Source organism: Microcaecilia unicolor, chromosome 1 (genome assembly GCF_901765095.1).
Source record: "Microcaecilia unicolor chromosome 1, aMicUni1.1, whole genome shotgun sequence".
NCBI lineage: Eukaryota > Metazoa > Chordata > Amphibia > Gymnophiona > Siphonopidae > Microcaecilia > Microcaecilia unicolor.
The window spans coordinates 121,335,603-121,347,825 of NC_044031.1; the positions used below are offsets into that span (position 1 = coordinate 121,335,603).

The 12,223-nt window shown below is 43.5% G+C and overlaps 1 protein-coding gene across 1 annotated transcript in view; it reads left to right on the forward strand.

Moving 5' to 3' along the window:
* Positions 1-826, forward strand: part of LOC115468148 (cilia- and flagella-associated protein 69-like) — a 640,933-nt gene extending 640,107 nt beyond the window's left edge. Inside the window, 1 exon segment of the mRNA XM_030199696.1 lies at positions 68-826. Coding sequence (XP_030055556.1) covers positions 68-276 — 209 coding nt within the window. The 3' untranslated portion in view covers positions 277-826.
* The last annotated feature ends 11,397 nt before the right edge of the window (positions 827-12,223 follow it).

The following is a 12,223-nucleotide window of genomic DNA, read 5'->3' on the forward strand; positions in this document are numbered from 1 at the left end:
TACCTGTACTGCATTGAATGAAGATATAGAAAGATGCATATTTTAATGTTTTTATACTTCCCATTAGATTTCTTTCACCTGTTACCAGAGGAGATGATTCCAGACAACACGATACAGTTTAAATATGTTCTCCCAATCTCAGCAGCCACTGGAGAAGGAATAGGAGAGCTCAAGAACTTCATTAGAAAATCATTAGAGGAACAAGCAGATTTTGATGATAAAGAATTCCACCAAGCAAAACTTTGGAGTTTGCAAACCACAGCGGCAGAATCATAGGCAGACGTTTGTTTTAGAGCAGATGCCAAATGAAACTTTGTGATGATGGGAGTGGCAGAATTTTGGATTCTGATCAATAGACTGTGCCAGCAGTTACACAGTAAGCCTCATGGTGGACTTCAAGCACTGGATCGTTATAATTTGGCTTTTCCTAGGAGGCAAAAATGCTCTTACTGAAGTAAAGAAAAAAGAAATTGAGGGGGCAACATAGTGCTTAGTGGAGTTCAAAAGATATGGATCGGTATTGCTTCATATCTGAAAGAAAAACTTGTAGAGAGGTTGTAGTGCAGTGCTTATCAATCTTCATGACTGTGACCCCATGATCACAGCCAAATAAAATTGTGTAAGCCTTGGAGGTGCACTTGAAAGCACACCTAGGTCACAACACTAAATACGTGTTTTGTGACCCCACTTGAGGTCCCAGCGCACAGATTGGAAAGCTCTAGTCTAGTGCATTATCTTACAGATATGCATCCTGTGACTTTAGGAAAATTGTAACTCCTTTTCTTATGATGCTAATTCTGTTATAATAAAATCAGATGTTGTGTGATGCTTTCTCCATGATCTTTAATTTATATATATGTTTTTATAGTCTGTTACCTTTGATTTATAAAAAAAAACATTCTGAGCAGGTTACAACAAATGTATATATATAAAAAAAAGTACATTAAAAAAACACAACCCCCCCCAGCAACAATATCTACATTCTCTCCCCCCCCCCCCCCCCCAAAAAAAAAGCCAACGATGTCTATTAAAAAAAAAAACAACAAACTCATTCCTCATAGGAAAACAGCATAATATTCCTTAAATAACCAAGGGCCCTGTTTACTAAGCTGTATTGTAGGCGCGCTAGCATTTTTAGCGTACACTAGAGACGCTCATATATTCCTATGGGTGTCTCTAGCGTTAGCACGTACTAAAACCGCTAGTGCTAGAGAAGGGGACAAACTTTCTATTTTGAAGCCTGTTAATGAACTGGACTGTTATTTATGTCTGAGTGATGCAGACGACGATATTTTGATTTTTTGGGAAAAACAAGCAAACATGCCGGCCACAACTAGCAAAACGTGCTTGGGGGATCCTGTACATTCCTGCTACCAGTACATCTTCTAAGAAGACATCTTCATCTTCTTTTGCAGGAAGTACTGTGGAAGACAGGAGAGCTAGACTGAATACTGAGATTTTCACAGATTAAGTTCGTAACAGTGCTTCATGAGGCATGTTTCTCCCATGCTAGGGAATACAGAATGGGTTGTATTTTGTACCCCTGGACATTTTAACAGGGTGGATTAGGATTCCTTGGGGTTGTAGAAATCAGCTATTGTTGGGGTTGGAAGGGTAGATGGTGGTGGGGTTATAGTTGCTCGTTATTGTTTTCTATTTGTGATTTATAAACATTTGCACAGCATATTGTGCCTTTTTGTACTTTAATAAAAAGATTTAAATATAAAATCATTAGTATTTGAGGCTTCTGCAGTTGAGGACAGGGATAGAACCTGCAGGGACAGGGTGGGAATGGAGACAGGGCCCACGGGGACGGAGACGGAACCTGTGTGGACGGGGACCAAACTTTGTCCCTGTGTCATTCTCTAGCTAGCGGATGTTAGTAAACAGGGCTCCAAGTCTTTATAAGCAATTCAGGAAATCTTTAATCAACAAGAGATTTTAAGTCCAATGGTAGTGCATTCCACATTAAAGGGACTGCACCCAAAAAAAACCTGAGCTTGCTACCGACGTGAAACTGAGGCACTAGGTGTGTGCATTAATTAGCATTCAGTTTAGTTGTGCACCTTAAAAAATTTAGTACACCCAAAATTGATTTAATGTGCATTAACCTACAAATTAACATGTTAAAATCTTTGTTTTTATTGGAACAAATGTATGAAATGAACAAACGAATGTCTGAAAATTGGGGGGAAAGGCCAAATGAACTAAAAACCGAACCTCAAAGGTTTTTGCTAATGCACATCCCAATGAGGTCAAAAAACGTCAGGTGAAACAAAACCAACAGACAGTGCACAGTCAGAAAATAAGAACTGTGGAAAAAAATCAAGAAAACAAAGCATAGTAAAAAGTCTGTAATAATGTATAGTTCATTTGCTGGTACAAAAGTCACCTGCCTGACAAGGCCACATTTTGGTTTGCGTCTGCTTCAGGGGCCTATGATGATACCTTAATGGGCAATCTCAATTTGAATTGCCAAAATTTCAAACATCCAGCAGAGATCTAGTCTGTTCCTTTCTGCAGTTCCAAAACTCTATTGAGCAAATAGGGATTCCCACGTGGCTCACACAGCATTTGTTTTACACTGCCTAAAACAAATGCTGTGTGAGCCACATGGAATGCCAATTTGCTGTATAGAGTATTTGAACTGCAGAAAGAAATGGGACTAGATATCATTGCTGGATGTTTGAAATTGACAGTTACTTTATGTTTAAACTTTTTTATTATCGAAAGGCACAATACAATGCAACTTGGAGGCTTCATACAACAAAGTTCAGTTTTCCAATCAGCATTGCAATAACATTATATCTGCTTCATTCACTGAATCCCATTTTTCTGTCCCCCCCCCCCCTCAACCCCCTCCCCACCTTATATCATTATTTATCCACAATTGTTAAAAGAAAGTCATAACACATTAACAATATAACACAACTTTTGCTTTGGCAAATATACAATTGTTAATCAACCATTGTTATACCGTGATGTAAAGTGATCAGCTTATCACACTAATGTAATTCAAAACCTCTTATTCCTCTATCCCCTTCCCTACACCCTCCTCCCACTCTTCCCTATTAACCCACCCCCCCCCCACCCCCCTTGACTAACTCAAATTAATATATCCAATATTGTAGTGATGTATGGTTCTTTATAAAGTATTAATGACCAAACTTCGGCCTCTCTGTGTCATTTTTTCCAGGTAGCTACCCCATGTTTTAAGAAACCTTATTTTCCTTTTGTATTGTCCTTTAACTTCTTTCGCCTCCCACACTAACAACTGATGCACCCTGTTACGCCAATGCCAGTAAGGTGGTGAACTGGCTACAGTCCAATATTGCATAATACATTTTTTCGCCACCAGACAAATTGACAGTTACTTTAATGGTGAATCTCAAATTTAACATCATATGCCTCTGAAGCAGGCACAAGCAGAAGGCAGGTAGGTGACTTTTGTACCAGTAAATGAACTATACATTATTACAGACCACCTACTGCAACTATTACTACTTACTGTTTCTATAGTGCCACTAGACGTACGCAGTGCTGTACACTAAACATGTAAGAGATGGTCCCTGCTTGACAGAGCTTACAATCTAAACAAGACAGACGAACAGGACAAATAAGGGATTTATTTGCATTTTGCTCACACCTTTTTCAGTAGTAGCTCAAGGTGAGTTACATTCAGGTATGCTGGGTATTTCTCTGTCCATGGAAGGGTAAGGTGGGAATGATTAAAACAGACATGAGTACTGAATAAGTGGATAGGAGTTTAAAAGCAGTCACAAATAGGTGGGCTTTCCATAGCGTCCCACAGATCAATCCAGTGACAAGTGGGTTATGTGCTTCTACCAGCAGGTGGAAATAGGACGCCAGAGCTCTGCTGTAAGAGATACTGTGCAGGAGCCTCTTTTTCAGTATTCTATATCGGCAGGTGGATGGATGACATCTGTGCAGCTCTGGTTTGGTGCTTGCTCCTAGCCTGTTCCCTCATGCTTAGTCAAGCTGGGGGCATTGGTGTGGATATGCCAGTCTCTCGGGGTACACTTGGTGGTGCCAGGTCCCTCCCCCCCTCATTACCCATCTCTAGGGTCGGTGCCTGTGCTGTTCATCTGCCACAAGGTTCCTGAACTCCTGTCTCTTTCCAAAAAAAAAAAAAAAAAAGGTAAGCAGCAGTAACTTATATGGAGCTTCAGCTTATTCATTGTTTTCACTTTTCTGTGTTCAAAGGAGCAGCATGGTCTCCTTTTGAGTTAAGGGTTTCTTTGTTGGTAGATGCTGGTCCCCTGTGGCGACGTGGGCCTCTTTTGGTTTGGAGCCCTTTGCGGGATCTGCCTGTTCCTGGTTGTGAATGGGGAGTGGGTTTCTCCTTGGACTTCCAAGGACAGTAGAGTAGGGTCATCTTTTGGCCCTCGTCACTCTGCCTTATTTTGGGGGAATATTGTTTTCTGTTTATGGCTCATGAAAAGTGATCGGGATCATGCTAGTGAGATGCATTGGTGCTGCAGTTTCCATGCATTTCACATTGTCTCTTTGAGACTCTTTGGCTCTGGGCAGTTCTCTCTTAGCTGGGGATTTACAGCGCTGATTTTTGTTTTCTTTGCTGAGGTGCGTATAACCCCTTCTGTTCATCTTCGGCAGTTGGGACGGACTCCCTCTCTACCTGTTGCATCTGGATCCGTTTGGGCTGTTGAATCTGGGCTCACTGTTGGACTTTACTCCATCTCTGGTAGGCAAACCTTTTCCGCTTGCTGGAGGGAGCACTGGGAGCCATCTCTTCCTATTCATCTAGCTTTGGATACTGGGCCTTGGCCTCCTCGCGGGGGTCGAACTGTGAGTTGCCCTGATTTTCAGCGTTTCTCCATCTCTGATGGGTGGCCAGGTTTTCTCCCCAGCCATTAATACTTGTGCCATTTCTGGTTGACCTACTCAGCTGTGGCTGCTGTGCCATTTCTGGTTGACCTACTCAGCTGTGGCTGCTGTGCCTTGCTGACTCTGGTTGGCACAATATTTGTCACCTCTGCCGATTGAGGCAAGCCCTGTCACAGGCTTTCAGGCATTGCCGGCCTTTATGCTTTTGCTGGCTGGTGTGTTTTTCTGCTGCCAATGCCAGACTTCTTTTTTAGTGTTGGGTTCCATCTTGGGAAGTCGGGCTTGACTTAGGCTCCAGGTGTCGGCCTTCCTAGTTAGGTCGTGGGAAGGTCTCACGCCTTTAGGGAAGTCTTCCTTATAGTGGTTAGGCCTGGGATACTTTTTCTTGATTGTAGTCGGAGCCATGGCTCTTGGCCCTGGAGGGAGATTTCTTATGCTGCTTTAAGCTGACAAGTTCTCTCAGAGTGTCACCGCTCTTCCTGTCCCCGTGTTAGGGGTCTGGTGCCGGCGCTGCCTTTCGGGACTTGTTTTGGCTCTGCGGTCCCACCCTACTTGAGGACTGCTTTGGTACATCCCACTCATCTCTGGATTGATCTGTGGGACACAATGAAAAGTAAAATTAGTCCTTACCTGATAATTTCCTTTCCATTAGTCCCAACAGATCAATCCAGAGGCCTGCCCTTTGTTCTTAGTTACGTCACAGTGTGTGGTGTGTTTCAGTTTTTTCAGATTTTGATTTCATTTATCACAGATGTTGTTTCACATTCTTATTGATGTCTCTTCCATGCCAGGATGTCACAGGGGTAAGACCATGGTCGCTGGTCATGTCAGAGGCAGGAGTTGGTATCCTGATTTCATTCCTGCTTTGGTGTCGATTATACTGAAAGAGAGGCTGCTGCACAGTATCCCTCAAAGCAGAGCTCTGGTGTTCTCTCTATCTCCACCTGCTGCTAGAGGGACATAACCCACTCATCTCTGGATTGATCTGTTGGGACTAATTGAAAGAAAATTAACAGGTAAGGACTAATTTTACCTTTAGCTTGATGTACTAACTCCGGAAGTCTATTCCAGGCATACAGTGCTGCAAGATAGGGAATGGAGACTGGATTTGGCAGTGGCGGAGAAGGATACCAATAAGAGAAATTTACTCAGTGAACAGAGTTCCCGGGGAGGAGTGTAGGGAGAGGTAAGAGTGGAGAGGTAATGAGGAGCTGCAGAGTGCATGCAAGTGTAAGTCAATAAAAGGAGTTTAAACTGTATGTGGAAATGGATAGGGAGCCAGTGCAGTGACTTGAGAGGGGTAATATGAGTGTAGCGACACTGGCAGAATATAAGTCATGCAGCAGAATTTTGAACAGATTGAAGGGGAGCAAAATGGTTTAGTAGGCGCTCTCTGAAAAGCAAGTTGCAGTAATACACAATCTTATCACCTCGTGTTTAGATAAGGGTTTGGTAGTGTGCTCAGAAAGGAATGGGTGAATTTTGGTGGTGATATAGAGAAAGAAATGACAGGTTTGAGCAGTCTATTGGATTTGTGCAGAGAGAGAAAGAGAGGTCAAAGGTAACCCTAAGTTTATGAGCTGACAAGACAGGATGAGTGTTAGCCACAGAAATAGAGAACTGGGAAAGAAGAGAGGTGGGTTTAGGGGGAAAGATGAGAAGCACAGTCTTGGCCATGTTTAGTTTCAGAGGGTGGTGAGACAGCCATATAGCAATGGCAGACAGGTTGGCTGAGACTTGAGCCTGGATTTCTACTGAAATGTTTGGTGGGGAGAGGTAGATCTGGGAGACACCAGCATAAAGATGATGCTGAAAACCAAGGAACTAAGTTCCGTCTCCGTGGAAGCAGCGCAGAACAAGGTGCTGCACCCAGCATGGCCGCCCACACTGCGGAGGCTAGGGGACGCGAGGGTGGTTAGGACAGATCGCTGAATTGCCACGGTTCGACTGACGGCGCCTTGCGGTCCGGACGATCGGAGCAACGGGAGCTGAAGGTGAAACGAGGGCAGCACGGCAGTAAAGTCCGGACCACCGACTTGCGATCCGCTGCAGAGCACTGTGGTCCAGAGCGGCGAAGCCTCAGGGACCAGGATAAAATATCCGAACCCAGACTGAATGCACTCCGGAGAACCTGGAATTAAGGAAGGAAAATATTTGCTCAGTTGGATCTCCTGCCAGTGAGAGAGCTGTGGTCAGCAGCCCCACATCCTGCCTTTCACCCACCAAGTTGCTCACTGGACTCAAGCATGTTAAACAATGCATTGTGGCCCATCCTAACGGACACCTGATACATTTTAAATTGTAGCTGAGTTCAGCGCCCAGGACATCACCCCCGAGCATCTAACCATGCATAACCTACCATTCCCAAACTGACACCAAAATGAATATAATCAAAATACTCCTAACAATCTACTCCTTTTCACTGATCCACCAAACATTATCCATCCCACAAACAGAAAATAATATCATACCCATTCTACAAAATCACCAAAGGCTGATCAAACACGCCACACTTCACCAAACTGACACCCATCAACTTAAAGGAAGAATATCCAAACACGGCCAACACCATCAAAACGGAAGGAAAGATCACAACAAACATACACCACCCAAGGAATGACAACTAATAAAAATCCACATATCACCAAACCTAGCAGCCCCATACCAAAATATCCAAGTGGGCTCCATCAATGCTAGGTCCGTAGTTAACAAAACAACAACACTATCAGATTGGATTAGCTCAGAAAACATCGATCTTATCTTCATCAACGAAACGTGGATCCACAATCAAAAGGACCCCATAATCCTTGAACTATGCCCCCCAAACTACAAAATCACCCACTGGACCAGAACGGAAAAGAGAGGAGGAGGGTTAAATGGGCAGTATTCACAATGGAGAAGGGTAGTTAGTGGGGTTCCTCAGGGGTCAGTGCTAGGGCTGCTGCTGTTTAATATATTTATAAATGATTTAGAGATGGGAGTAACTAGTGAGGTAATTAAATTTGCTGATAACACAAAGTTATTCAAAGTCGTTAACTCGCGAAAGGATTGTGAAAAATTACAAGCAGACTTTACGAGACTGGGAGACTGGGTGGCTAAATGGCAGATGACGTTTAATGTGAGCAAGTGCAAGGTGATGCATGTGGGAAAAAAAACCCGAATTATAGCTACGCCATGCAAGGTTCCATGTTAGGAGTTACGGACCAAGAAAGGGATCTGGGTGTTGTCACCACCGAAACCATCGCCGAATTCATAACACCCCAACTAGAAATTGCATCATTCAGAATCCATAACAAATCCCTGATTTGATCATCTGAACTGTGTCCTGTTCTACAGACCACCCGGTAACTGGACCGAAAGCCAGCCTATTTTCACAGACTTCATCTCAAACACTTGTGTAAACAACTCCAGTACATTAATACTAGTTGACATAAACCTTCACCTAGAAGACCCAAACTCTACCAACGCACGTGAATGCAAAGACTTCCTACAGTCCTGGGATCTCAAATGGCCTCACATGCAAGCCACCCCCATCAAGGGACACACACTAGACCTCTTATCACACAAACTGTCCACAGATCATAACCTATTAATAACAGATATTAAATGGACAGAAACACCTTGGACCGACCACTACAAACTGAATTTATCTCTAGACTGCCGGAAGAAGGGATCAAACCACACACAACTTATATCACGAGAGGGCAAATAGATCCACAAGTATTCTGTTATATGATGATGAATGGAACACCCGAACGGACTCCATACACTACCTCAACCATTGGAAGGACAGATACAGAAGTGTACTAAATGAAATCGCACCTTTGAAGACAAGAATATCAAGGAGACAAAACTCGATACATGGTTCAATGACAAATTAAAAAAACTCAAAACACAAACCAGGAAACTTGAACGAGCATGGAAAAAAAAACAAAAGATGAACATACACTCAATGCATGGAAACAAATACACAGGAAATACAAATACGCAATAAGACAAACCAAAAGGTCCTATTATAAAACTAAAATAGGACCAGATTACAAAGATCTGAAAAAACTATATCAACTCGTAAATAAATTATTAGACACCACCCCCATCACCATAACCGACACAGATATCCCAAGTGCAGACAAACTTGCTAACTACTTTAATGAAAAAATAATAAAATTACGCAGCAAACTTAGCATAACACTGACATTGAAAACTTCTTCAATGACCTGGACCTAACCCCTGATGGATGCCCAGCTGACCGTATATGGTCAACATTTACTCTCCTCACCACCGAAACAGTTTAAGTGACTCATAAGTTTGCCATCACCCACTGTAAACTGGATGCATGCCCCAGTCGCCTACTTAAATCCGCCCCGACCGCTTCATAGAAGACCTAACATCCCACCTAAACTTCATGCTACAACAAGGTCTCTTCCCCGAGGAATATGGCAACACCCTACTCACCCCCAAGACACCAAGAAAAGTACAAATGATCTAACCAATTACTGCCCAGTCGCATCTATCCCACTAGTAGTCAAACTGATGGAGAACTTGGTGACCAAACAGTTTACGGAATACATGGACAACTTCTCAATATTACACAATTCACAGTCAAGTTTCCGTCCCCACCACAGTACTGAAACTGTCCTAGTCACACTCCTGGCCAAATTCAAGCAAGAAATAGCCACAGGTAAAAGTATACTTCTCCAATTCAACATTTTGAGTGCATTTGACATGGTAAACCACAACATACTACTAAGACTCCTCGGCCACTTTGGGATTGTTGGAAATGTACTCAACTGGATAAACTACTACTACTACTACTTAGCATTTCTATAGCGCTGCCAGGGTTACGCAGCGCTGTACAAGTTTAAACATGGGGAAGGACAGTCCCTGCTCAAGAGAGCTTACAATCTAAAGGTAAAAACTATGTAGTCAGTGTAGGTATCAGGAATGGGAAAGTGATTAGGCGCCAAAAGCAAGGGAGAAGAGGTGGGCCTTGAGTAAGGACTTGAAAATGGGCAGGGAAGGGCGCATGGCGTATGGGCTCAGGAAGTCTGTTCCAGGCATAAGGTGATGCGAGGCAGAAGGGGCGGAGTCTGGAGTTACCGGTGGTGGAGAAGGGTACAGAAAGGAGTGATTTGTCCTGAGAGCGGAGGTTACGGGTGGGAACATACGGGGAGAGGAGGGTAGAGAGGTAATGGGGGGCTGCAAATTGAGTGCACTTGAAGGTCAATAGGAGAAGCTTGAACTGTATACGGAAGCGGATAGGGAGCCAGTGAAGCGACTTGAGGAGAGGAGTGATATGAGAGTATCGGTTCACGCGGTAGATAAGACGTGCGGCGGAGTTTTGGACAGATTGAAGGGGGGATAGGTGGCTAAGCGGGAGGCCAGCGAGAAGGTTGCAATAGTCAAGACGAGAGGTAACGAGCGATTGGACGAGGGTTCGGGTGGTCTGTTCAGAGAGGAATGGGCGAATTTTGCTAATATTATAGAGGAAGAAGCGACGTTCCCACTCGTAACCTCCGCTCTCAGGACAAATCACTCCTTTCTGTACCCTTCTCCACCACCGCTAACTCCAGACTCCGCCCCTTCTGCCTCGCATCACCTTATGCCTGGAACAGACTTCCTGAGCCCATACGCCATGCGCCCTCCCTGCCCATTTTCAAGTCCTTACTCAAGGCCCACCTCTTCTCCCTTGCTTTTGGCGCCTAACCACCTTCCCATTCCTGATACCTACACTGACTACATAGTTTTTACCTTTAGATTGTAAGCTCTCTTGAGCAGGGACTGTCCTCCCCCATGTTTAAACTTGTACAGCGCTGCATGACCCTGGCAGCGCTATAGAAATGTTAAGTAGTAGTAGTAGTAGTAGTAAAACATGGCCCGTGTCAGGTCTGATATTAATAAAGGTTTCCTGTTGTCTCAAAAGGGCTTCCTAACCACCAGAACTTACCAAGTAAAATCAAACTGAAACATATCTCCACCATGGAAAGCCACCTGCGGAGTACCTCAAGGATCACCACTATCACCAATACTCTTCAACGTGATGATGATCCCACTGGCAAAGTCCTTATCCAAACGAGGTCTCAATCTGTTCATCTATGCAGATGACGTCACAATATACATTCCCTTCATGCATGACTTGTCAGAAATAACTAATGAAATCAATGACGGCCTGAACATCATGGATTCCTGGGCATTCCAACTGAAATTGAACACTGAAAAAACACACTGCCTCATCCTTTCATCTCAACATAACAAATACAAATCCACAACCATAAACACCTCAGAACACACCCTCCCTACCTCAGACAGTCTAAAAATACTCGGCTTCACAATTGACCGCAACCTTACCCTTGAGAGCCAAATAAACTCCTTGATGAAGAAAATGTTCTATTCAATGTGGAAACTTAAACGAATAAAACCTTTCTTCCCGTGGGAAATTTTTCGAAACCTTGTACAATCACTGGTCTTTAAGTTACGCAGGTTACTGCAACGGAATGTATGCAGGATGTAAACAAAAACTCGCAAAAAAAACTCCAAACTGCCCAAAACACAGCTGCCAGGCTGATATTTGGCAAAACACACTTTGAAAAAGCTAAACCTCTCTGAGAAAAGCTGCACTGGCTCCCAATTAAAGAACGGATCATCTTCAAAATCTGCACCTTGGTCCACAAAATCATCTACGGCGTAGTCCCAGGATACATGACAGACCTTATAGCTCTACCAACCAGAAACAAAATCGGATCATCACAATCATACCTAAACTTACATTACCCAAACTGCAAAGTACTCAAATACAAAACAACTTACGCATCCAGCTTCTCCTACATAAGTGCACAACTATGGAATGGACTCCCAAAAACTGTGAAAACAATCCATGACCATCTAAACTTCAGGAAATCACTAAAAACCAACCTCTTCAAAAGGGCTTACCCTACCGATCCAACGTAAATCCCCACACCCAGCAACATAGCATAACCAATGATCAAACTGGACAATACACAATCTTCACTCCCTCCAACCCTCATGGTACCTGACACACAGCTACCTCATTCAACCACAACATAACCTTGTATTTGTTATCAACTGACTGGCGAACACCTTTACAGTATTATGTAAGTCACATTGAGCCTGCAAATAGGTGGGAAAATGTGGGGTACAAATGTAACAAATAAATAGAAAAAGAAGGGGTCCCAAGACAGAGGTACACCAACTAATAATGGGATAGCAGTGGAGGAGGATTCACCAGCCCATACACTAAAAGTGCGATGGGAGAGAGAAGAAAACCAAGAAAGAACAGAACCCTGAAATCCAAGTGAGGATAGTGTATCGAGGAGTAAGTGGTGATCAACAGTGTCAA